Source organism: Bufo bufo, chromosome 3 (assembly GCF_905171765.1).
Source record: "Bufo bufo chromosome 3, aBufBuf1.1, whole genome shotgun sequence".
NCBI lineage: Eukaryota > Metazoa > Chordata > Amphibia > Anura > Bufonidae > Bufo > Bufo bufo.
In genome coordinates, this window is record NC_053391.1 from 431,337,064 (window position 1) to 431,363,276 (window position 26,213).

Sequence of the window (26,213 nt, forward strand, 5' to 3'; positions counted from 1 at the left end):
AGTAAAAGTTATGTACTTTCCCTGCCCGTGTTTGCCTGACCACGTGGTCGTGGTCAGATGTCTCTTGGGCACCGACACTGTGTGCCAGAGATATATTAACTTGCCGATGAACATGGCCATATAGTTCAGGCAGGCCCTTCTGGAGAAATATTTCCTTTCTAGGACTTTCCATTGCGATGTGCCAATGGCTTAAAAATTTTCGAAAGGCCTCCGAGTCCACCAATTTTTATGGCAGTAGTTGGCGGGCTAGCAGTTCCGACAAGCCAGCGGTCAGGCCGTGTGTGCAAGAGGATTATCTGGCGTCATCATTTTTTTACCGCTCGAACATGTGGGTCACGGAAGCCTGCCTTGTGCCAGATGAACTCGACGACAGCACGGTGGGAAGGTGGAGTGGAGGACATATGGAAGAGAGAGAAGAAGGAAAAGGAGAAGAGGCAGGACGTGAGCACTGGGAGTGTGGCTTTGTGGATTCTGATGGCATTGCTCCCCACTGGGAGGCCATGTGCCTTCTTAAGGTGGTCGTCCCTAGTTGAGTGTTGGGCTTACTGCCAGTTATGCATTGACAGCACAGGCTGCAGATGGCAACACTATTGTTAGCAGCTGGCGCGTTAAAAAAAAAACACACTGCGAAGCCATGTGCTGGCGTCCTGGGAGCACATGATGTGACCATGCCATTGTGGATGACTCGCTACAGATACATTTGCAGTCTGTTTTTGATTGCATCCTGTTGCCCTGCGAGTTCTGCCTGCCTTTCCTCCTCCTCCCTCTCTGCTGCTACGTCTCTCCCTCTGAACTCGCCTCCTCTTCCTCGTTCCATCTACATGTCATCATGTAGTGCACCACCTACAAGGTATTTAGGGAAAGGTTAGGGACAGGTTAGGTTAGGCAGGGATATTCAGGGAAAGTTAGTGGAAGTGAAAGATTTTGATTGCATCACCCTAAATCGGGTGTCTGGGGTCCCTAAATCGGGTGTCTGTGACTCTAGACCCCCCCAGGCGTGCTGCGACTTGCCCCCCTATCCCCTCCACAACTTTTTTTTGGGGTGCAAGCAGTTTTTTGCTTTTTTTCTGCGTACACTGACTGTGGCCGGCACTCTTAGCGTCCGGCCACTGTTAGCGCATCGCACACCCCACCGCTGATCAGCTTTGGATGGCTGATCAGCGAGTTTGACTTTATTTTAATATTTTTTTCAAATTTTTTGCCCTTTTTTTTTTTTTTGTATGTTAGGTTTAGGGTAAATTTGTGAACACCCGTGCCCACGCACACCAAATAAAGTTTAACACGCACGCGCGCACACACACACACACACACACACAATCCCCTCTGGTCCGCCGGATGTTCTCGGCCGAGGAGGCATACGCCCAGCTTGCCCAGTGAGGCCGAGGATGACCCCACTTTCCTTTTGTCATCCGCGTCCTCCTAATCATCCAGTGATGATTAGCCTCCAAGGCGGCGGAGACGCCGCCAGGCGGAGCAAGGGGACCGCCATGCTAGGGACCCTGTGGCCCACACTAGTACGAGCAGCTCTGGGGCTTGTACTAGTTTTCCGGCCCACCAGTTAAGTCCACCGGAGCCTTCTGCCGGTGAACTTGTCTGGTCTACCCCATTTTGAGCCCGCGATTCCTGATTTTGTAGGCCAACCAGGAATCCAGATTTCCACAGTGGGCTTCACTGAATACAACTACTTTAGTCTTTTTTTCAGTGACCACTTTGTAAACCTGATGGTGGAGCAGACGAACCTGTACGCCCAACAGTTCGTTTCTCAACACCCGGGCTCCTTTTTGGCTAGGGCCGGTGGCTGGACTCCGGTCAGTGCAGCCAAGATGAGGATGTTTTGGGGCCTCGTGCTGCACATGGGCCTAGTCAAAAAACCTAGTGTCAGGCATTACTGGAGTGGGGACGTCCTCTACCAGACCCCACTGTACGGCCATGACACGTACCTGGTTTGAGGCCATCTGGAAATGCCTGCATTATGCAGATAATGCAGCATGTCCCCCCGGTCATCAATCACTTTGGGGCCAAATTTTTGCAGGCCTATGTACCTGGAAGGGAGGTCGCAGTTTATGAGTCTCATTGCTTTCAAGGGGAGACTCATTTTCCTCCAGTATGTTCCCTCAAAGCGGGCGAGGTATGGCGTGAAGCTGTACAAACTTTGTGAGAGTACCTCAGGGTACACTTAGAAGTTTCGTGTGTCTGAGGGGCGAGATTCCCGTATTCAACCCCCAAAATGTCCCCCCACTCTGGGTGTTAGCGGGAAACTTGTGTGGGACCTTATGCACCCACTGCTAGATAAGTGTTACCACCTATACGTGGATAACTTTTATACTAGTATCCCCTTGTTCCAGTCCCTCGCCGCCAGATCCACGTCCGCTTGTGGGACCGTGCGGAAAAATCAACGCGGCCTCCCTACCCACCACCTCCAGGTACCTATCACCAGGGGTGCGACCTGTGCCCTTACCAGTCGAAACCTGTTGCTGGTCAGATATAAAGACAAGAGGGATGTCCTTGTACTGTCCACAATTCATGGTAACGGCATCACCCCTGTCCCTGTGTGAGGTACCGCAGCATCTGTCCTCAAGCCTGATTGTATCGTCAACTACAATCGGTATATGGGAGGAGTTGATCTCTCTGATCAAGTCCTCAAGCCATATAATGCCATGCGCAAAACCCGGGCATGGTACAAAATAGTTGCTGTCTACTTGGTATAGGTTGCCTTGTACAACTCTTTTGTGCTGTCCCAGAGCGCTGGCAACACAGGGACATTCCTTCAGTTCTATGAGGCAGTCCTCAAGGCCCTGATCTTTTCTGACCAGGAAAGAACAGGCCGGAAAACCTCAGGAACTGGAGGCGCCCCAATATTCCCTGGCCAACACTTTCCAGGTGTGGTCCTCCATACTGGAAAGAAGGGACGGACCAAAAACAGTGCAGAGTGTGTCACAGGAGGGGGATACAGAAGGACACCACTACTCAGTGTGACACGTGCCCCGATCATCTGGGCCTCTGCATTGACGGTTGCTTCAGGGAGTACCACATTTCCATGGAGTACTAAATTTATATTCCCCTTCCCTAATTTAGCCACTGACAATCGGATAAAAAACTATGGTTCTCAGACTTGAGACACTAAAAGAAAGTTTACATATTAGGTATCGCCACGTCTGTAAGCATCTGCTCTATAAAAATACCCCATGACCTAACCCCTCAGATGAACACGGTCAAAAATATAAATTAAAAGCAGTGCAAAAAAAGGTATTTTTTTGTCACCTTACATCACAAAAATTGTAATAGCAAGCGATCAAAAAGTCATATGCCCCCCAAAATAGTGCCAATAAAACCGTCCTCTCATCTCGCAAAAAATGAGCCCCTACTTAACCACCTCAGCCCCCAGTGCTTAAACACCCTGAAAGACCAGGCCACTTTTTACACTTCTGACCTACACTACTTTCACTGTTTATTGCTCGGTCATGCAACTTACCACCCAAATGAATTTTACCTCCTTTTCTTCTCACTAATAGAGATTTCATTTGGTGGTATTTCTTTGCTGCTGACATTTTTACTTTTTTTGTTATTAATCGAAATTTAACGATTTTTTTGCAAATAAGATGACATTTTTCACTTTCAGTTGTAAAATTTTGCAAAAAAAACGACATCCATATAGAAATTTTGGTCTAAATTTATAGTTCTACATGTCTTTGATAAAAAAAAATGTTTGGGTAAAAAAAAAATGGTTTGGGTAAAAGTTATAGCGTTTACAAACTATGGTACAAAAATGTGAATTTCCGCTTTTGAAGCAGCTCTGACTTTCTGAGCACCTGTCATGTTTCCTGAGGTTCTACAATGCCCAGACAGGTACAAACACCCCACAAATGACCCCATTTCTGAAAGTACACACCCTAAGGTATTCGCTGATGGGCATCAGTGAGTTCATAGAACTTTTTATTTTTTGTCACAAGTTAGCGAAAATGATGATTTTTTTTTTTTTTTTTTTTTTCCTTACAAAGTCTCATATTCCACAACTTGTGACAAAAAATAAAAGTTCTATGAACTCACTATGCCCATCAGCGAATAACTTGGGGTCCTCTTCTTTCCAAAATGGGGTCACTTGTGGGGTAGTTATACTGCCCTGGCATTCTAGGGGCCCAATTGTGTGGTAAAGAGTTTGAAATCAAATTCAGTAAAAAATGACCTGCGAAATCCGAAAGGTGCTCTTTGGAATATGGGCCCCTTTGCCCACCTAGGCTGCAAAAAAGTGTCACACATCTGGTATCCCCGTACTCAGGAGAAGTTGAGGAATGTGTTTTGGGGTGTCTTTTTACATATACCCATGCTGGGTGAGATAAATATCTTGGTCAAATGACAACTTTGTATAAAAAAATGGGAAAAGTTGTCTTTTGCCAAGATATTTCTCTCACCCAGCATGGGTATATATAAAATGACACCCCAAAACACATTCCCCACCTTCTCCTGAGTACGGAGATACCAGATGTGTGACACTTTTTTGCAGCCTAGGTGGGCAAAGGGGCCCATATTCCAAAGAGCACCTTTCGGATTTCACTCATCATTTTTTACAGAATTTGATTTCTAACTCCTTACCACACATTTGGGCCCCTAGAATGCCAGGGCAGTATAACTACCCCACAAGTGACCCCATTTTGGAAAGAAGACACCCCAAGCTATTCCGTGAGGGGCATGGCGAGTTCCTAGAATTTTTTATTTTTTGTCACAAGTTAGTGGAAAATGATGATTTTTTTTTTTTTTTTTTTTTTTCATACAAAGTCTCATATTCCACTAACTTGTGACAAAAAATAAGAACTTCCATGAACTCACTATGCCCATCAGCGAATACCTTGGGGTCTCTTCTTTCCAAAATGGGGTCACTTGTGGGGTAGTTATACTGCCCTGGCATTCTAGGGGCCCAAATGTGTGGTAAGGAGTTTGAAATCAAATTCTGTAAAAAATGACGAGTGAAATCCGAAAGGTGCTCTTTGGAATATGGGCCCCTTTGCCCACCTAGGCTGCAAAAAAGTGTCACACATCTGGTATCCCCGTACTCAGGAGAAGTTGAGGAATGTGTTTTGGGGTGTCTTTTTACATATACCCATGCTGGGTGAGATAAATATCTTGGTCAAATGACAACTTTGTATAAAAAAATGGGAAAAGTTGTCTTTTGCCAAGATATTTCTCTCACCCAGCATGGGTATATGTAAAATGACACCCCAAAACACATTCCCCACCTTCTCCTGAGTACGGAGATACCAGATGTGTGACACTTTTTTGCAGCCTAGGTGGGCAAAGGGGCCAATATTCCAAAGAGCACCTTTCGGATTTCACTCGTCAATTTTTACATAATTTGATTTCAAACTCCTTACCACACATTTGGGCCCCTAGAATGCCAGGGCAGTATAACTACCCCACAAGTGACCCCATTTTGGAAAGAAGACACCCCAAGCTATTCCGTGAGGGGCATGGCGAGTTCCTAGAATTTTTTTAATTTTTGTCACAAGTTAGTGGAAAATGATGATTTATTTTTTTTATTTTTTTTTCATACAAAGTCTCATATTCCACTAACTTGTGACAAAAAATAAAAACTTCCATGAACTCACTATGCCCATCAGCGAATACCTTGGGGTCTCTTCTTTACAAAATGGGGTCACTTGTGGGGTAGTTATACTGCCCTGGCATTCTAGGGGCCCAAATGTGTGGTAAGGAGTTTGAAATCAAATTCTGTAAAAAATGACGAGTGAAATCCGAAAGGTGCTCTTTGGAATATGGGCCCCTTTGCCCACCTAGGCTGCAAAAAAGTGTCACACATGTGGTATTGCCGTACTCAGGAGAAGTTGAGGAATGTGTTTTGGGGTGTCTTTTTACATATACCCATGCTGGGTGAGATAAATATCTTGGTCAAATGACAACTTTGTATAAAAAAATGGGAAAAGTTGTCTTTTGCCAAGATATTTCTCTCACCCAGCATGGGTATATATAAAATGACACCCCAAAACACATTCCCCACCTTCTCCTGAGTACGGAGATACCAGATGTGTGACACTTTTTTGCAGCCTAGGTGGGCAAAGGGGCCCATATTCCAAAGAGCACCTTTCGGATTTCACAGGTCATTTTTTGCTGAATTTGATTTCAAACTCCTTACCACACATTTGGGCCCCTAGAATGCCAGGGCAGTATAACTACCCCACAAGTGACCCCATTTTGGAAAGAAGAGACCCCAAGGTATTCGCTGATGGGCATAGTGAGTTCATGAAAAAATTTTTTTTTTGGCACAAGTTAGTGGAATATGAGACTTTGTATGAAAAAAAAAAAAAAAAAAAAAATCATCATTTTCCACTAACTTGTGACAAAAAATAAAAAATTCTAGGAACTTGCCATGCCCCTCACGGAATACCTTGGGGTGTCTTCTTTCCAAAATGGGGTCACTTGTGGGGCAGTTATACTGCCCTGGCATTTTCCAGGGGCCCTAATGTCTGGTAAGTAGGTAAATGACCTGTGAAATCTGAAAGGTGCTCTTTGGAATGTGGGCCCCTTTGCCCAGCTAGGCTGCAAAAAAGTGTCACACATCTGGTATCTCCGTACTCAGGAGAAGGTAAGGAATGTGTTTTGGGGTGTCATTTTACATATACCCATGCTGGGTGAGAGAAATATCTTGGCAAAAGACAACTTTTCCCATTTTTTTTATACAAAGTTGGCATTTGACCAAGATATTTATCTCACCCAGCATGGGTATATGTAAAATGACACCCCAAAACATATTCCCCAACTTCTTCTGAATACGGAGATACCACATGTGTGACACTTTTTTGCAGCCTAGGTGGGCAAAGGGGCCCAAATTCCTTTTAGGAGGGCATTTTTAGACATTTGGATACCAGACTTCTTCTCACGCTTTGGGGCCCCTAAAATGCCAGGGCAGTATAAATACCCCACATGTGACCCCATTTTGGAAAGAAAGCACCCCAAGGTATTCAATTGAGGGGCATGGCGAGTTCATTAAAAAAAAAAATTTTGGAACAAGGTTAAGCGGAAATTGATTTTTTTGGATTTTGTTCTCACAAAGTTCTCCCTTTTCCGCTAACTTGGGACAAAAATTTCAATCTTTCTGGACTCAATATGCCCCTCAGCGAATACCTTTGGGTGTCTTCTTTCCAAAATGGTGTTATTTGTGGGGTGTTTGTACTGCCCTGGCATTTGAGGGTCTCCGCAATCATTACATGTATGCCCAGCATTAGGAAGTTTCTGCTATTCTCCTTATATTGAGCATACGGGTAATGAGATTTTTTTTTTCCGTTCAGCCTCTGGGCTGAAAGAAAAAAATGAACGGCACAGATTTCTTCATTCGCATCGATCAATGTGGATGAAAAAATCTCTGCCAAAAAAAGAAAAAGGAGGGGAAAGGCGTCTGCCAGGACATAGGAGCTCCGCCCAACATCCATACCCACTTCAGCTCGTATGCCCTGGCAAACCAGATTTCTCCATTCACATCAATCGATGTGGATGAATAAATCATTGCCGGGATTTTTTTTTTTATATATACAAAGTGTTTGCCAAAGTATATGAACACCGCCACCTCCTCAGCTCATATGCCTCGGCAAACATATCTTTTACTGCTGAGGAGAAATCTCGTCTTGCAGCGCCGCATACACCGACTTGCGTGTAATCTGACAGCAGCACAATGCTTCTGTCCGAATGCACATCAGTGCTGCAGCTGGTCGATCGGTTGGTCCACCTGGAAGGTAAAAAAAACAAAACAAAAAAGAAAAAACCAGGCCGCAAAGCAATAACTTTATTAACTTTAGAACAGAACATATTAACTTTTTTAAACTTTTTTAACTTTTTTAACTTACCGTTAATTTTTTTTTTGTTTAGTGTTTTTTACCTTTATAGAACAAACTCTCCTTCCCCATGGGACAATGTGCAAAGCGCAAATCGCCCAAAGATGTGGCGAAGTACGTTATGCACTTTATCCCAGGTGAAAGGAGAGTTTGCAGCAGCTGAGAGTAAAAGGGCCCTAATAGCCCTGTGTGCCTGTCCTGTGAGATGCAATCCCTATGCTAGGTGTACCTGTGTGTGGTACTTCCGGAAACACATCTCCATAGCATAGGGCAGGGTGGTCAGCACAGTCAGGACAGAAATAGCGGGTGTCACGCCTTATTCCACTCCTTGCTACAGACACGACATCTTTTTCGGGGTGACGGTTGGGTTGAGGTACCAGGAACGACACTGGGGAAATGTCGCTCGTGTAGACGGCTAACTACACTGGGGGATGGGGGCCACGCGAACCTCCTGGGTAAAGGAGGTTCTCGATGATCTCTTCCATGGAATTTGAGGAAAGATCGTGTTCCTCCAGCCTTACTGTAGAGAACAAAACTATTGTACAGCGCCAATTGAATTAAATATACAGACACCTTCTTATACCAGCGTCTGGTTCTGCGGGAAACTAAATACGGAGACAACATCTGGTCATTGAAGTCACCCCTCCCATGAGCGCATTATAGTCGTGGACACAGAGGGGCTTTTCAATGACACGGGTTGCTCGCTCAATTTGGATTGTCGTGTCTGCGTGAATGGAGGAGAGCATGTAAACGTCACGCTTGTCTCTCCATTTCCACCGCGAGCAGTTCTTCGTTACACAAGGCAGCCCTCTCCCCCCCCTTGCAAGACGGGTGGTTACAAGCCGTTGGGGAAGCCACACTGCGACTATTCGCGCGGGTGCCACAGGCGCAAATCCGTCTAGAAACAAATGCCTAAAGAGGGCCACACTTGTGAAAAAATTGTCCACATATAGATGGTACCACCTCCCCTTGCCGAATAGAGGGTTGACACCAAGTCCCAGACTGTCTTCCCCACTGCTCCCCAGGTAGTCAGGGGCAACCGACCGGCTCCAGGGTCTGATCTTTTCCCTCTAGACAAACGAAATTTGTGGGTATAGCCTGTGGCCCTTTCACAGAGCTTATACAATTTGACCCCCATACCGGGCACGCTTGCTTGGGATGTACTGTTTGAAGCCAAGGCGCCCGGTAAAATGTATTAGGGACCGTCTACGCAGATGTTTTGCTCGGGGGGGTATACAAATCTGCAAATTTCTGGTTGAAATGGTCTATGAGGGGCCGAATTTTGTGGAGCCGGTCAAAAGCTGGGTGGCCTCTGGGACGGGAGGTGGTGTTGTCGCTAAAAATGCAGGAAACGGAGGATGGCCTCAAATCGTGCCTGGACATAGCAGCAGAGAACATGGGCATGTGATGAATCGGGTGCGTTGACCAATATGACCGCAATTCATGCTTTTTTTCAGGCCCATGTGAGGAGAAGGCCCAAAAAAATTTTAATTTCGGAAACTTGGACTGGTTTCCACCGGAAAGGGCTGGGCATAAAAGCTTCCCGGGGTTGGCGGATATAAATTGTGTGGCATACTGGTTGGTCTCTGCCACGACTAAGTCCAAGAGCTCCGCAGTCAAGAACAGCTCAAAAAATCCCAGGGCCGAACCGATTTGAGGCCGTCCAACCCGAACTCCAGACTGGGCGGTGAAAGGGGGAACTACAGGTGCGGCTGAAGTTGGTGACTGCCAATCAGGGTTTGCCAGCACCTCAGGGATTCTAGGGGCTCTCTACGGGCCCTTGTCTTTGCGGTGGCTGCGACGGGGGTAACTAGTGCACGTGCCACCGTACCAGCTTCAACTGCCCTTCTGGTGCTCGCCACTTCACCATGTTGTACGGCAGTGCTGGTACTAGGTCCAGGGAGGGCTGCGCTGCTGGTGTATGCCTCACCACGTGATCCGGCAGCGACAGCCCCACTCTGCTGCTCTTGAAGCGGATCCTGCATAACCTGTGGTCTAGCGACATGGGGGCCCGGGTACGCCTGGTGCTGCCAGGGACACTCCACCTCCTCGTCCGAACTTTGGGTCAGAGAGCCACTGCTTTCCACAGGTTCATATTTCTGACCCGCTAGATTCATCAGATGAGGGTTCCCACTCCTCATCCGACTTGGGTCAGAATCCTGTAGGCCTCTTCAGAAGGAATACCCCCTGTTTGACATTTTGGACTACTAAATTTAGGGGTATTCCCCCTGAGACTACCCAAGAAAAAAAGCAAACCTGTCTTACAAGGGGAGGCTAGCGAAGTACCGGAGGGGCCCTGCGGTTGATAAAAAATATCAAAACTGATTTTTTATCGCCGCAGTGCGTGTAAAATGAATGTGCAGTGATCAAAAAATATATTTTTTTTGTCACTGCGGTGGGGCGGGGCGTGGCATGAACGCACGTGTGGGCGACCGATCAGGCCTGATCGGGCAAACACTGCGTTTTGGGTGGAGGGCGAACTAAAGTGACACTAATACTATTATAGATCTGACCGTGAACAGTTTTGATCACTTACAGATACTATAAAAGTACAAATGCTGATTAGCGATACGCTATTCAGCGAATAAAAGTGACTGCGGTGCGGTGGGGGTGGGCGCTAACTGACGCTAACTACCTAACCAAGGGGCCTAAACTATTCCTAAAACCTAACAGCCAATACTAGTGAAAAAAAAAAGTGACAGTTTACACTGATCACTTTTTTCCTTTCACTGGTGATTGACAGGGGTGATCAAAGGGTTAATTGGGGTGCAGGGGGGTGAATCTGGGGCTAAGGTGTAGTGTTGGTGCTACTCACAGTTCAGTCTGCTCCTGTGCTGGATCCAACCGACGAAAAGGACCAGCACAGGAGCAGAGAAGCCATATAACAGATCATATTTACTAATATGATCTGTTATATGGCTTGTGATTGGATTTTTTTAAAAATCGCCAGCCTGCCAGCCAATGATCGTTGCTGGCAGGCTGGTGACGAACTTGTTCTTTAACTTTTGCCGGCCCGCGATGCGCATGCGCGGGCCGGCTTGGAGCGAAATCTCGCGTCTCGCGAGATGACGCGTATATGCGTGACTGTGCGCAGCGCTGCCACCTCCGGAACGCGAATCTGCGTTAGGCGGTCCGGAGGTGGTTAAGATAATCGGCTAAAAACAAAAAAAACTCACTCTTAGACTATGGAGATACTAGAATGTTTTTTTTCTGTTTATAAAAAGATAATAGTGTAAAACATAAATAAATTTAAAAAGTAGACATATTAGGTATTGCCGCATCCATAAGAATCTGCTCTATAAAAATACCCCATGACCTAACCCCTCAGATGAACACGGTCAAAAAAATTAAATAAAAATGGTGCCAAAACAGCAATTTTTTGGCAAATTTTCTATTTTAATCAGTTTTTTTCCTGTAACAAAGCAAGGGTTAACAGCCAAACAAAACTTAATATTTATTACCCTAATTATGCAGTTTACAGAAACACCACATATGTGGTCGTAAACTGTTGTATGACCAAACGGCAGGGCGCAGAAGGAAAGGAACGCCGTATGGTTCTGGAAGGCAGATTTTGCTGGCTTTTTTTTTTTGGGGCACCATGTCCCATTTGAAGCCCCCCTGATGCACCCCTAGAGTAGAAACTCCATAAAAGCGACCCCATCTAAGAAACTACACCATTCATGGTATTCAAAACTGATTTTACAAACTTTATTAACCCTTTAGGTGTTCCTCAACAGTTTATGGCAAATGGAGATGAAATTTCTGAATTTATATTTTTGGTAACCTTTCCTCACAAAAATGTAATATAGATAAACAAAAAATCATATGTACCCTAAAAATAGTCCCAACAAAACTGCCCATAGTTTCCAAAATGGGTTCACTTTTATGGAGTTTCTACTCTAGGGGTGCATCAGGGGGGCTTCAAATGGGACATGGGGCCAAAAAAAAAGGCCATCAAAATCTGCCTTCCAGAAACCATAAATTTGAATTCTCAAAATTCATCTCCATTTGCCAATAACTCTTGTAGAACACCTAAAGGGTTAACAAAGTTTGTGAAATCAGTTTTGGATACCTTGAGTGGTGTAGTTTCTTAGATAGGGTCACTTTTATAGAGTTTCTACTCTAGGGGTGCATCAGGGGGGCTTCAAATAGGACATGGTGTAAATAAACCAGTCCAGCAAAATCTGCCTTCCAAAAACCACACGCGCATCTTTCCCTCTACGCCCTACTGTATGCCCGTACAGAAGTTTACGGCCACATATGGGGTGTTTCTGAAAACTACAGAATCGGGGCAATAAATATAGCATTTTGTTTGGCTGTTAACCCTTGCTTTGTTACTGGAAAAAAATATATTAAAATGGAAAATTTGCCAAAAAATTGAAATTCTCAAATGTCATCTTTATTTCACAATAACTCTTGTGGAAACACCTAAAGGGTTAACAAAGTTTGTAAAATCAGTTTTGGATACCTTGAGGGGTGTGGTTTCTTAGATGGGGTCACTTTTATGGAGTCTCTACTCTAGGGGTGCATCAGGGGGACTTTAAATGGGACATGGTGTAAATAAACCAGTCCAGCAAAATCTGCCTTCCAAAAACCACACGGCGCACCTTTCCCTATACGCCCTACTGTGTGCCCGTACAGTAGTTTATGGCTACATATGGGGTGTTTCTGCAAACTAAAGAATTGGGGCAATAAATATTGCATTTTGTTTGGCTGTTAACCCTTGCTTTGTTACTGGAAAAAATGGATTAAATTGGAAAATTTGCCCAAAAATCTAAATTCTGAAATGTTGCCATTAACTCTTGTGGAACACCTAAAAGGTTAACGATGTTTGTAAAATCAGTTTTGAATACCTTGAGGGGTGTAGTTTCTAGAATGGGGCCTTTTTTGGTATATTTGGTATTTTTTTTATAATTAAAAATTATTTTTTTTTACTTCATTTTACCAGTGTCATGAAGTACAATATGTGACGAAAAAACAATATCAGAATGGCCTGGATAAGTAAAAGCTTATCACCACATAAAGTGACACTGGTCAGATTTGCAAAAATTGCCTTGTCCTTAAGGTGAAAATGAGCCCGGTCCCTAAGGGATTAATAAGCAAAAAATATATAAAAAAAGTAAAAAAACAAATTCTTATAGCCACACATTTATAATGATAAAATGTATTTTTAAAAATACACTAACATGTTTGGTATCATCGCATCCATAATGACCTGATCTATAAAAGGTTTCAAGATGAAGACGGCACTTCGCAGATGTAGATCACAATGTAGATTTATTCAGTCACGACGCGTTTCAGCACAAGTGTGCTTTCATCAGACTGCAATGAAACATCTTACACTCGAGCTATTTATACATAAATGAGACACTAAGGAACTGACATCCTCAGAGGAGCTCCGCCTCCCTCATTAACTAAAAATTCGCATATCAAATTATCGCAATGAAATATTCGCATTAGAAAAATTCGCAAAAAAAATTTGCATAAAAAAATTCGCAAAAACATATCCACTCTATACTGGGCGAAGATTTTCAGTCCAATAGTCCATTTTGGCAGTGATTAATCACGCTGAAGAAAAGAGAAATATATTTATCTAATTGCATAAAAGCCGAATGCCTTATAGGAAGCAGGACACATTGTACTCACGATTGAGGCCCCTGGGCTCCATTGTCTGAAGACGATGGATCCAGTAAGCCTCTCTTTTCAATAACAATTTATTTCTATCACCCCTCGACGGGGGTAATGATACACCTTCAATAATCTGATACCTCAAACTGCGAGATATTATGTTTTTTATCATGAAAATGAAGGGGTATTGGAAGTAGTAAATTCTGTTTGCGGATAGTAGATTGTGTTACTTAGTCTGTCCTTCATTCTCATCGAGGTTTCCCCCACATATAATAATCCACATGGACATTTAAGAATGTAAACCACAAATCTACTATCACAGGTGAACGTGCCCCTTATTGGAATATTTTCACCTGAGTGAGGGTGGGAAAAACATGAACCCTTTATGACGCTGGAACATTGACACAATTTAAACAAGGAAAAGTGCCCCGTCTAGGTGTAGATAAACAACTCTGTCCTCTTTCTATTTTATTACTTCCCACATCTGCCCAGACTATTTTATACCCTAATATTTTCTGCCCGTTTATAGCATATCAATGGGTGGCCTCTGGAACTCTCCTATCCGTGGATAGGACTTGGATAATATGTGCCAATGTTGATTAACAATAGTCCTCAGGCGCTGGGACCCAGGGATGGTATTTAATCACTAAGGGGATCCTTGTTTCTTTCTTAGTTCTATCCGGTGGTGTAGTCTCAGCTTTATTACGCTGTATTTTCATAGATCAGGGGGGTAGCCTCGCTCCTCTAAATTTATTGGTCATATCGTCTATCTTATTTGGCACATATCCCTATCACTGACGATCTGTCTGACCTCTGGTATTGTGAATATGGATTAGATTCCTTGATGGTTGCTGGTGACTACTGAAAAGGACAGCAAACTGTTCCTATCAGTTGATTTCACAAATAAATCCGTCTGTATCTTACCTTCTTTGTCCCTAGTCACCCAGGTATCCAAAAAGGAAATTCTATCAGAACTATGGTGTACAGTGAATTTAAGTTCATCCCAGATGGAATTTAAATACGTGGTAAATTCCGTAAGGGATCGGACGTCGCCTCGCCATACGCAAAAAATATCGTCGATGAATCGACGCCAAAATATACAATGTTGATGATATAGAGGGCTAGAGTAAACAAATTGACACTCAAAAGAAGCCATATATGTATTTGCGTATGGCGGCGCGACGTTCGATCCCATCGCGGTCCCACGGCACTGCTGGTAAAAAGAATCTTGAAACAAAAAATAATTTTGCTCAAGGACTATTTTCAAAAGTTCCAGAAAAAATTCCTTTTCTGCCTTTTTGTATGTGCTTGTGCCTAAGAGACCTGCGACTGCATTGATTCCTTTTTCATGAATAATAGATGTATAAAGACTGCACACGTCTAAAGTGACGAATATGCAGCCTTCATCCACCTGGAGAGAGCTAATTTCAGATAGAAAGTGGCCAGTATCTCGGATATACGATGGTGCTAGTTTAGTTAGAGGGGTTAATACCCTCTCCAAAAAAATAGCTGGATTTGAAAGTATGGAGTCAGTGGACGCCACTATCGGGGCGACCTGGTGGATTAATTAGTGACTTATGCACTTTTGGTAGAGTGTAAAACACCGGGGTAATCGGATGTTGATTTACAAGAAAGTCCCCCAATTTGGCGTCCACCACACTTCATTCTCTTTGGCTTTATCTACCACTCGCTGTAAAATTTCTTTGATATGGTAGACTGGATCAGTATTTAGTATTTTATAAGTACTACTATCCTGTAATTGTTGTAAAATTTCACTAACGTAATATTCTTTGTCTAAGATAACGATGGCCCCCCCCCTTATCTGCAGGTTTTATTATTAAGGATTTCTCCTTTAATAAGGAGTCAAGGGCATGTTTCTCCTCCACAGGTAATTATAATTTACATGTAACTTTCCCTTGTTTACATTGTTGCTAACAATTTATCGACATCATTTTGCACCAATTTAACAAATGTCCTCAACTGGATGATATGTCCTGGGAGGTGTATAATTACTTTTTACTCTCAAATTAAACTGTTTAACAGTTAACATAGTAGTAACAGAGCTATCCTCCACCTGTTCCACATCACCAGTAGTTTCATTACCACCAAATTGAGCTTTTAGACGCAAATTGCGAAAAAAAACGATGTAGGTCAGTGTCCAAGGTGAACGTATCAAAGTTCCCGGTCGGGCTGAAAGATAAGCCCTTTTTCAATAAGTTCATCTGGGCAGGACTGAGGCTCTTGGATGATAAGTTTAACACTAAGTTTTCTCCGTCCACCTGTGACCGCGTTTTCCTCGGTTGCGTCTGCCTCGCCGATGATGCCTGCCGGCTCGCCGGGTGGTGTTAATCTTGGTCTCCTTGTACGGCGTTGGCCTAAAAAAGGCCCCCGAGAGCCACCTGAAGTTTCGCTGCCGGACCCCGATGAAAAGAACCGGTTTTGACGAAATCTCGGACGTGACGTTGGAGTTGCGGTACCGGAAGCGTCCTGCCATCTGTAGACCCGATGGGATGTATAATCCTCTGTATCTCGCAGATATTTCGATCTCTTGGTCTGTTCGATCTTGCTTTTTAAATCGGTACATTGTTTCTCCAAGTTTTCTTGTAAGGTAGTATATTCGTCGGATTTTAGATTATCTCTCAACTGTTCTTTTATAGTCGCAATATTAGCGTTGCATTCAGTAATAGAGATGAATAGATGTTCAAGCGTAAGGACTATAAGGACTATAAGGTCCAGTGAACATTTATTAAGAATATTCGCAAAACGGGTACAATAGTCCACTTTATCACAGAAAAGAGTTGGTCTTAAATTGACTCGCAGACCCCGTGGTATCTTTTGAGTGCGGTGATATTCAGCCAATGTTGCCGCATGTAATTCAAGTGAAACAAGGTGTCTCGCCTCCTTAATCAGGCTCCTGCTCTTTAGCTCAGTAGGAGGGATTTTCAGAAAATCAGAGGGAGCGATAATTTTCGACACAATGTCTCGTGCCTCATCCTCTGTATAAGCAAAGGTCTATAAAAGGATCACGTTACTTTCCCTGCATGGTGAACGCCATAAAAATAAAAATAAAAAGAGAGAAAAACTATGATGGAATTGAAATTTTTCCCAACTCACTTAAAAACAAAACTTATTAAAAGTGATCAAAAAAGTCATTTGTACCCCAAAAGAGTACCAATCAAACCATAACCTCATTAAAAAAGAGCCCCTACATGAGACAATTGCCCAAAAAAAGAAAAAAAAAAAAGAAAATAGAGACTCAAAAAGCTTTTTTTTTCTAAAATGCTATTATTGTGTAAAACTTAAATAAGAAAAAGTAGACATATTAGGTATCTCCGCGTCTGTAACAACCTGCTCTACAAACATATCACATGACCTATCAATCGGTCAAAAAATAAAAAAGCTATGGCTCTCAGACTATGGAGACACTAAAACATATTTTTTTTGTTTAAAAAATGCTATTAACTGTAACAATCTTCTCTATAAAAAGTCACGTGACCTAACCCCTCAGGAGAACGCTGTAAAAATAAATAAATAAAAACTGTGCTAAAACAACCAAATTTTTTGTCATTTTGCCTCATAAGGTATAATAATGAATGATCAATAAAAACATTAACTGTTCCTGCAAAAAACAAGCCTAGACAACAAGACTATCGGCAGAAAAATAAAAAAATATGGCGTTCAGTAACTGGAGACCAATTTTTTTTTTCAAAAATGCTTTATTATGTAAACCAGAAACAAAAAAACGAAGAAAGTAGACATATTTGATATCATTGCATCCGTAACAACATGCTCTATAAAAAGCACATGATCTCCCCGGTCAGATGAATGTTGTAAAAAAATAAAAAATAAAAACAGTGCCAAAAAAAAAAATTTTTTGGGTTACCTTGCCTACCAAAAAAACATAATATAGAGCAATTAAAAATCATATGCACCCCAAAATAGTACCAATAAATCTGGCACCTTATCCCCTAGTTCTTAAAATGGGGTAACTTTTAGGGAGTTTTTACTGTAGGGGTGCATCTGGGGGGCTTCAAATGGGACATGGCATCTAAAAACCAGTCCAGCAAAATCTGCCTTCCAAAAAACATACAGAGTTCCTTCTTTTCTGCGCCCTGCCGGGTACCCTTACACCGGTTTACGACCATATGTGGGGTGTTTATGTAAACTGCTGAATCAGGGTAATAAATATTGAGTTTTGTTTGGCTGTTAACCCTTGAAAAGTGTCCTAAAGTGGTTAAACACAATCTGACCCTGATAAAGAATACATTTCCGAAGCTTTCTAATATGAAAAAGCATAACACATGCAACAATGAATTGTGTTTTGAAACACACTGTTTGTTAACATCATCAGCCAATTGGAGCAACTTTGATTCGTGACAAATCGATTCGGACACAAATCAAATTTTTCAAAAATTCTATGTATTGGACATGAGCTAGACCTGAGAGTTTTAACCCTGGTTTTCACCCTTTAACCCCTATACAGGGGTCTGTACTTCACTGCAGGGGAGTCACCAGGCCACTACTTTTTGGAATAGTCCCTGTGTAAATGGTAGCAGACCTACTGAGGTCAGCAACATTAGTGCAAAGCACTAAAAGCACAGGTAAGGCACTAAATCAGAACCAGATAGAACAGACAAATCCAAGGCAAGCACAGATACAGGCATAAGACAAAACACAGAGCACTGGAAGAAAGAACAATCAGCAACCTTGAAAAACAGACCAGATAGATAAAGCTCCAAACATAGGACACAGACAGAATCAAAGCAGATTCTCAGTTTAATGCTCCGTAGAGCATTAAACCAAAGTTTTTACCCCCACAAAAACTGTCAGTCTCAATAACTTGTCATGTAACTTGAGCATCAATTAAAGCTTGACAACGATACCTCATGCTATTCACAAGTCAATTTATGATCAGACTCAGCTGATCCTGTAGGTTTTTTAATGGGATTGTTACGACCAGAGGATGTGGAGACCAATATTGCTGACTGCTGACTCTCAGAGTCAGGACCCTGGTGTTTGCACCAGTCACCCAGAATGCAGCTAACTGCAGCAGTGTGTACAGAGTCTAACAAAGGCAGAGTAAAGGAACAGTTGATCTTTACTGGCAGAAGGTATACAAAAGTCACTTGCAATAAAGGCAAAACAAAGTTCAGAGTAATACGGTAATCTGGGTCAGGCGAACTCGTGGTTAGACAGTGCAGGGTCAGAAATCCAGGAGAACTTACAGAAGACGGCAGGCAGATTCATAGTCAGGCAATGCAGGGGTCAATAGTCCAGATAATCCAAGTAGCAGACGACAGGCTTCAGCAGAAGTTACCAGGTATACAACCATGCTTGGGTATTTAATGGTAAGTGAAGCTGATCCATATACCAGAATCTGCCTCCGGGTGGGGTCAGTGATTAGGAGCCTGCTCGCCACTCCCATAAGAATGGGAGAGATGTGCCCGTTGCGCTATAGCGCACCAGATGATACCTGGCTGTAAGGACAGATGCGGCGGTATGCTGGAGGGTGCCTGCTTCTCCTGCAAGGTAAGCCAGTACTGGGACCCATGGCGCTGCAGTGTGCAGGTGACGATCTGCCACCCTGCAGTGAGGTCACGGACCCAATACTGACAAAAATTCAGGTCTGGAGAAAGTGCATGTCACTCCATTTGAGGTTCCCCAGTCTCCAGCAGCCATTCCCTAATGATGCGACCTTGATGAGCTGCTGAATTGTTGTCCATGAAGATGAAATTAGGCCTGTGTTGTTCATGCAAAGAAACAATGACTGGATTAATGATGTTTTTCAAGTAGTAAGGGCTTTTAACCAGGGGTGTAACTACCATAGTGGCAGACCATGCGACTGCTATGGGGCCCAGGGCGAGAGATGGCACAGTTGGGATCATCCCCCTTTTAAGGGGGGGTAAAAACTTTGTCAGGACTCTACCCTCTAAAGGAACAACTTTTAGCAAATGAGGCAGTGGATAAAATGACCCAAGGGTCATTGAAAGGGGTTTAGGCGAAAAACCCTTCTGTCCTGTGTGGGGGGCCTGGTTTTATCCTTGCTATGGGGACCTTACTTCTCTATGTACGCCACTGCTTGTCATTTGTACCGTACACAAGTGTAGGACAGTTCTATATTGACTAGACACACCTTCCCACACTGTAACACCACCAAAGGCTTGTCTGGTGTCAACAGTCGCTGATGTATAGCCCTCTCCAACATCATTGGCGGCATCATTTTTGCTTAGTGTGAATCGACTTTCATCAGTGAACAGCACTGAGGCCCACTGGTCCGTCGTCCAGCGTAGATGCTCCCTGGCCCATGTAAGACAATGATGCCTGTGCGCCGGTGCCTTGTGGTGTGGTCAGGTATAGTGTTGATCGTGAATATTCTAATCGTGTTTTTATCGCGAATATCGACACTTTGAGAATTTGCAAAGATTTAGAATATAGTGCTATATCTTCGTAATTGCAAATATTCAAATTTTTTTTTTCTTCATCAGTACCCTCCTGTTTCTTGCTTGTGATCCAATTAGAGGCTGCAATATCTTTGTCTGAGCTTAGCAACATCCTTAGCAACCAATAGGAAAGTTGCCTACCCCTTACTATATAAGAAACTCCCCAGCAGCCATGTTCTGCTGTTTTTTTGCAGTTCTGAGAGAGAGAGAGCAGTGTCATTGCTGTGCTCTGTGCTTTGCTGAGTCATTTACATTGGTAAGTCAATTACATTGGATAGTTAGTTAGCTCATATATATAATACAGATAGTTAGTGGGACGTAGTCAATGTAGGTTAGATATATATAGTGATATAGTGTAGCTGATAGGTTACAGTGCAGGGTGTTAGGTAGTGTGATAGCAATTACTGTACTGTGCATTTTCTCCAGTCTCAGGAAACTTCTAGCAGCTTTAAAAATCAAGAAAATAATGACTGGAGTTCATGAATTCTAGAATTTGCAAATTTATTGCAAATATTAGGCCAAAAATTTGCAAAATATCTCAAAAAAGAATATTGCCTATGCTGCTCATCACTAGTCGGGTACCCTTGCAGGTCGTCTAGAATATGCTGACGTAAATTCTATCAAAAGGTCTAACGTGACACTTGGGTGCCTCTCACCTCCCTTAAATGTGCCTGGAGTTGTGTGGCATTCATCACCTGGTTCCGCAGGGCATTGTTTACAATGAAGGGGTCATCAGTGTGGGATGTGGCCAAAGGACGTCCACTTCTATGCCTTTCTGTGACTCTTCTAACCTCTCTGTATCTGTGTTGCAACCTGCTGATGACACTCTGTGACCCTCTAAGCTCAGTGGCCACTTCCGTCTAAGAACATCCTGCTTGAAGCCTCGCATTGGCGAGGTACTGTTCAACAATTGTTAGGTGTCGTCTTGGTCTCATGATGTTAAAATGTGAACAGCATGATGAGGAGGACTGTTTAAATACCAATTCTAATTAAACCAGGAAATTTATTGGGGCAAACACCTGTCAAATTTATTAGGATCAAACACCTGTTGTGAATTTTGGCATTAAACTCCTTGTTAAAAAACAGCAAGTTGTGCAAAACGTACTGAAACACTGAACAGTTGGACATGTGCATTCAAAAGTTTAGAGCAGGTCACATTAAGTTCACCTGTAAAGGATAGAGTGCACTTTAGGTTCATCCTGAAATTTCACACACAAGCCAAATATCCCTAACTTTTTATGAATAGTGTTTATACAGAAATCAAATCCAGATGGAATACAATAAAGAAACATACATTAGTAAGACATAATTTGACTCTGGTGCTTATAGAGTTATAACGTTAAAAAAAGAATACTTTTTGCCTGGTTGCTTAAGTTTTACATGTTTATTGTATCGTGTTTTTCCCTATATATCAGATAATAGTGGACATATTTTAGTTGTATTGAAGCCAAAACAAATCAGATATTGAAAATTACAGTTCAGTGCATCCGATATACATCCTATATATGCAATAATATTGAGTAAGTACACAATACAAGTCGATCGAAATGTTGCATTAAATTTTCAACATTAACGTTGACATTTCTTTGAGTTCCATTTGATGTGAAAGCCAAATTGTGCAACTCAAATTTTAGTTGTGTTTACAGCATAGATAAAAAAGGAACAATTTGTATACCAAAATCAATGCATTAGCCAAATATAATAAAGGGGAATATTCAAAATACTATTGCAATAGGTGTTAGAAAGTCATTAGCCTTGTATTTTATAAGGGGACCTGAAGGAATATTAGTTTCTAGAGGTTTTTAACAATTTATTAACACTGATGTTATTGTTTGGATATATTTTGCAATGTACATATTTGCATATTTCTGCTGTTTGCACATGTACTAAAAAGTTAACTTGTTAAATATCTTCATCAGCAAACAGTTCATGAAGAAAGCACTCATGCAATGATTGAAGGAATGAAAGTGGATTCCTCTAATGTGCCTTCTACATACCTAGCAGAGATTGCACGTCACCTACAGTTTATTGCTGAGGTGGATCTTCTACTCAACTCTTCATATCTGAATAAAAAAGACTGTGAAGAACTTTCAAAACAAGATGAGTGTCTCAAGGTAAAATATTCAACGTATTATATTAAAAACATAATTCCAGGAATTTTTTAATATACTAAGTCTGTAGTTGTGATAAATAAGTTTGCAATCTTTTCCGGCAGTGTGAGGACCTTATAAAATCTACCAGCATTTACTGTACAGTACATACAATTACATACAGCAATGCTAAAGTTCCTAATGGCTATTTTCTATAATATTCTTTTCTGGTTAAGTGGTTTCAGAACTTTATTCATTGCTGTGCCGTCAGTTGTCTTACATTTGCTTTAATAATCTGCTGGAATCAAAACATACTTCTACATTATTGCTGTAATAAAGTTATATTTTAGCTGACCCCACTACCATCAATATCCAAGCAGTAATTTTCTTTGAATTGAAAACAGTTGGTGGTTGTGTTATATGTACTAAGCTGACACTGTTAAAAGTGCATCAATTTGTCTAAGTGCAACATTATACTTTTAAAATTGTTAAACTAGCCACAGCCTCCTAGCAGTGAGACCAATGAAAGAACTTTATGACATGGGGCATACTGATTATATCAAAGCAAAGCATGGTTTTCTTATGTTTTTTTTTTTTTTTTCTTATTTATTGGTGTTTTTAAACATCTGAAAAATCAGACATGACTGCAGGTAACCCCTCTGTTTGCTTGCTGATGAAATGTTGACCATGCCTCCTCTTGCCATCCTGCTGAGTGAAAGCACTCAGTGGCTATATACATGGTTACACACATGGTCATATTATACTGACAGAGCATCTTGAAATTCAGCTAAACTGGATAAAATATATGCAATCAGTTGTTCCAAAGTTAAAACAAATGCTAAGTATTTTCCAAAGATAACTTTTCTGCCTTGTGGACTTGACAGTTACATGCTTGGCCTACTCATGAGGCATATGGCAAATCTCTTATGCTGGATACATACAAACATCCATGCTCAAGCACACAGTAATATTTATTTGCATGCTTTTAATAAATATATAAAAAATTAACATACAGTTGCAAGAAAAAGTATGTGAACCCTTTGGAATTATATGAATTTCTACACAAATTGGTCATAAAATGTGATCTGATCTTCATCTAAGTCACAACAATAGACAATCACAGTCTGCTTAAACTAATAACACACAAAGAATTAAATGTTACCATGTTTTTATTGAACACACCATGTAAACATTCACAGTGCAGGTGGAGAAAGTATGTGAACCCTTGGATTTAATAATTGGTTGAACCTCCTTTGGCAGCAATAACTTCAACCAAACGTTTCCTGTAGTTGCAGATCAGACGTGCACAACGGTCAGGAGTAATTCTTGACCATTCCTCTTTACAGAACTGTTTCAGTTCAGCAATATTCTTGGGATGTCTGCTGTGAATCGCTTTCTTGAGGTCATGCCACAGCATCTTAATCGGGTTGAGGACAGGACTCTGATTGGGCCACTACAGAAGGCATATTTTCTTCTGTTTAAGCCATTCTGTTGTTGATTTACTTCTATGCTTTGGGTCGTTCTCCTGTAGCAACACCCATCTTCTGTTGAGCTTCAGCTGGTGGACAGATGGCCTTAAGTTCTCCTGCAAAATGTCTTGGGAATTCATTTTTCCTTCCATGATAGCAATCCGTTTCGGCCCTGACGCAGCAAAGCAGCCCCAAACCATGATGCCCCCACCACCATACTTCACAGTTGGGACGAGGTTTTGATGTTGGTATGCTGTGCCTCTTTTTCTCCACACATAGTGTTGTGTGTTTCTTCCAAACAACTCAACTTTGGTTTCATCTGTCCACAGAATATTTTGCCAGTACTGCTGTGAAACATCCAGGTGCTCTTGTGCAAACTGTAAACGTGCAGCAATGGGTTTTTTTTGGACAGCAGTGGCTTCCTCTGTGGTATCCTCCCATGAAATACATTCTTGTTCAGTGTTTTACGTATTGTAGATTCGCTAACAGGGATGTTAGCATATGCCAGAGACTTTTGTAAGTCTTTAGCTGACACTCTATGATTCTTCTTCACCTCATTGAGCAGTTTGCGCTGTGCTCTTACAGTCATCTTTACAGGACGGCCACTCCTAGGGAGAGTAGCAGCAGTGCTGAACTTTCTCCATTTATAGACAATTTGTCTTACCGTGGACTGATGAACAGCAAGGCTTTTGGAGATACTTTTATAACCCTTTCCAGCTTTATGCAAGTCAACAATTCTTAATCGTAGGTCTTCTGAGAGCTCTTTTGTGTGAGGCATCATTCCCATCAGGCAATGCTTCTTGTGAAAAGCAAACTCAGAACTGGTGTGTGTTTTTTATAGGGCAGGGCAGCTGTAACCAACACCTCCAATCTCATCTCATTGATTGAACTCCAGTTGGCTGACACTTCACTCCAATTAGCTTTTGGAGATGTCATTAGTCTAGGGGTTCACATACTTATTCCACCTGCACTGTGAATGTTTACATGTTGTGTTCAATAAAAACATGGTAACATTTAATTCTTTGTGTGTTATTAGTTTAAGCAGACTGTGCTTGTCTATTGTTGTGACTTAGATGAAGATTTTATAACCAATTTGTGCAGAAATCTATATAATTCCAAATGGTTCACATACTTTTTCTTGCAACTGTATGTATGTGGTAGGCTTATCAAGTGTGTGGTTGTTTGGAAATGTAGATAATACAATAGGGCGCAAACTTGATTCTTTTCCAAAAACTGCAATAAATAGCTACTGTACCTCTCGACTTAATCTACTCCTTACTGGAGTGCCACATAGTGATAGAGGACCTCAATTCTACCAGTAGATGTGCCCCTTCTCCTACCTTAAGAGTGACTCTTCGCTGGCATTTAAAATGCATGTTAAAGCCGAATGCAAACGAACATGTTTCACGGCCGTGAGCGGTCCGTGGTAACCCGGCCTGGATTCCTGCTGAGAGCAGGAGCGCACGGTGTCATTGGTTGCCATGTTGCCGTGCGCTTCATGCCGCCAGTGCACTTCAGTAAGACACTCGTATAGATCATACGAGTGTATTACTGTAGTGCAGCGGTGGCATGAAGCGCATGGCGTCATAGCAACCAATGACGGCGTGCGCTCCTGCTCTCAGCAGGAATCCAGGCCGGGTTACCACGGACCGCTCACGGCAGTGTGCATTCGGCTTTACAGTCCCTTGACACAAACAAGCAGGTGTGTGGCCAGATGCTTTGGGACAATAGCCATCTCCTCCCACAATACCTTAATAGTCTTCATTAAAGATGAGCAAATTTTTAAAAAATCGATTCGCCGGATCACCAAATTTTTTTGGAAACATTTGCTTCGATCCTAATTAATTTGCGGTGAATTACGTAAAAAAACAGCTATTTCCGGGCTGCAGAGAACGTTTATAGTGGTGTAGAATACTGTGCCTTGCAATAACATTTATAGGGAGTCTGGTGTGGTAGTGAAATAATAATGTGAGTCAGTATGACATGCAGATGACAGGGGTCGCTCCTCTTAGAATCACTGCATATTTCACTTATTTGGGCAGTCACAGGGCCAAAACTGACCAAATCACTGAAGTATCAGCCTTATAGGTCGATGTTAGCGTCAAGAAGAAGCACAGTCCTTTTACACCTTCATCAGCTGATTCCACATAGATGTCTACAGAACCTGTTCTATTAAATGCTTACACAAGTAAAGCCCCCCTGACAGAGAGGAGAGGGTGTCAGCAGTGAGTTTGTGTTGACGTCACTGATTAATTTGCCTTTCCTCTGATCTGTCAGAAAGATAACCCACAAAAAACAGATCCTGTCTGTGGAGCATACGCCTTCAGTCGGTCAGCATTTACTCAAAAATCCATCAGTATTGCTGATGCCAAAAACAGGAGTGGATCTAAAACAGAGATGACACGAGAATGGAATATTTGCATGTCTTCTGTGCTTTGTACCCACTCCTGCTTTTGGCTACCAAAAAGGTGACATAGTGTACAGATGGCAGCAGCAGCAGGAGGATACCGCAGAGTGGCAAGGTGACATAGTGTGGAGATGGCAGCAGCATCAGCAGCATCATGAGACCACAGAGTGGCAAGGTGCAATAGTGTGGAGATGGCAGCAGCAGCAGGAGGATACCGCAGAGTGGCAAGGTGACATAGTGTGGAGATGGCAGCAGCATGAGGATGCCACAGAGTGGCAAGGTGACATAGTGTGGAGATGGCAGCAGCATCTGGAGACCACAGAGTGGCAAGCTGACAGATTGTG

At 42.4% G+C, this 26,213-nt stretch overlaps 1 protein-coding gene across 1 annotated transcript in view; it reads left to right on the forward strand.

Annotated features, from left to right (window-relative positions):
- Positions 1–26,213, forward strand: part of DMD (dystrophin) — a 3,443,536-nt gene that overhangs the window by 1,711,000 nt on the left and 1,706,323 nt on the right. Inside the window, 1 exon segment of the mRNA XM_040424996.1 lies at positions 21,823–22,017. Within this exon segment, the coding sequence (XP_040280930.1) occupies positions 21,823–22,017 (195 nt within the window).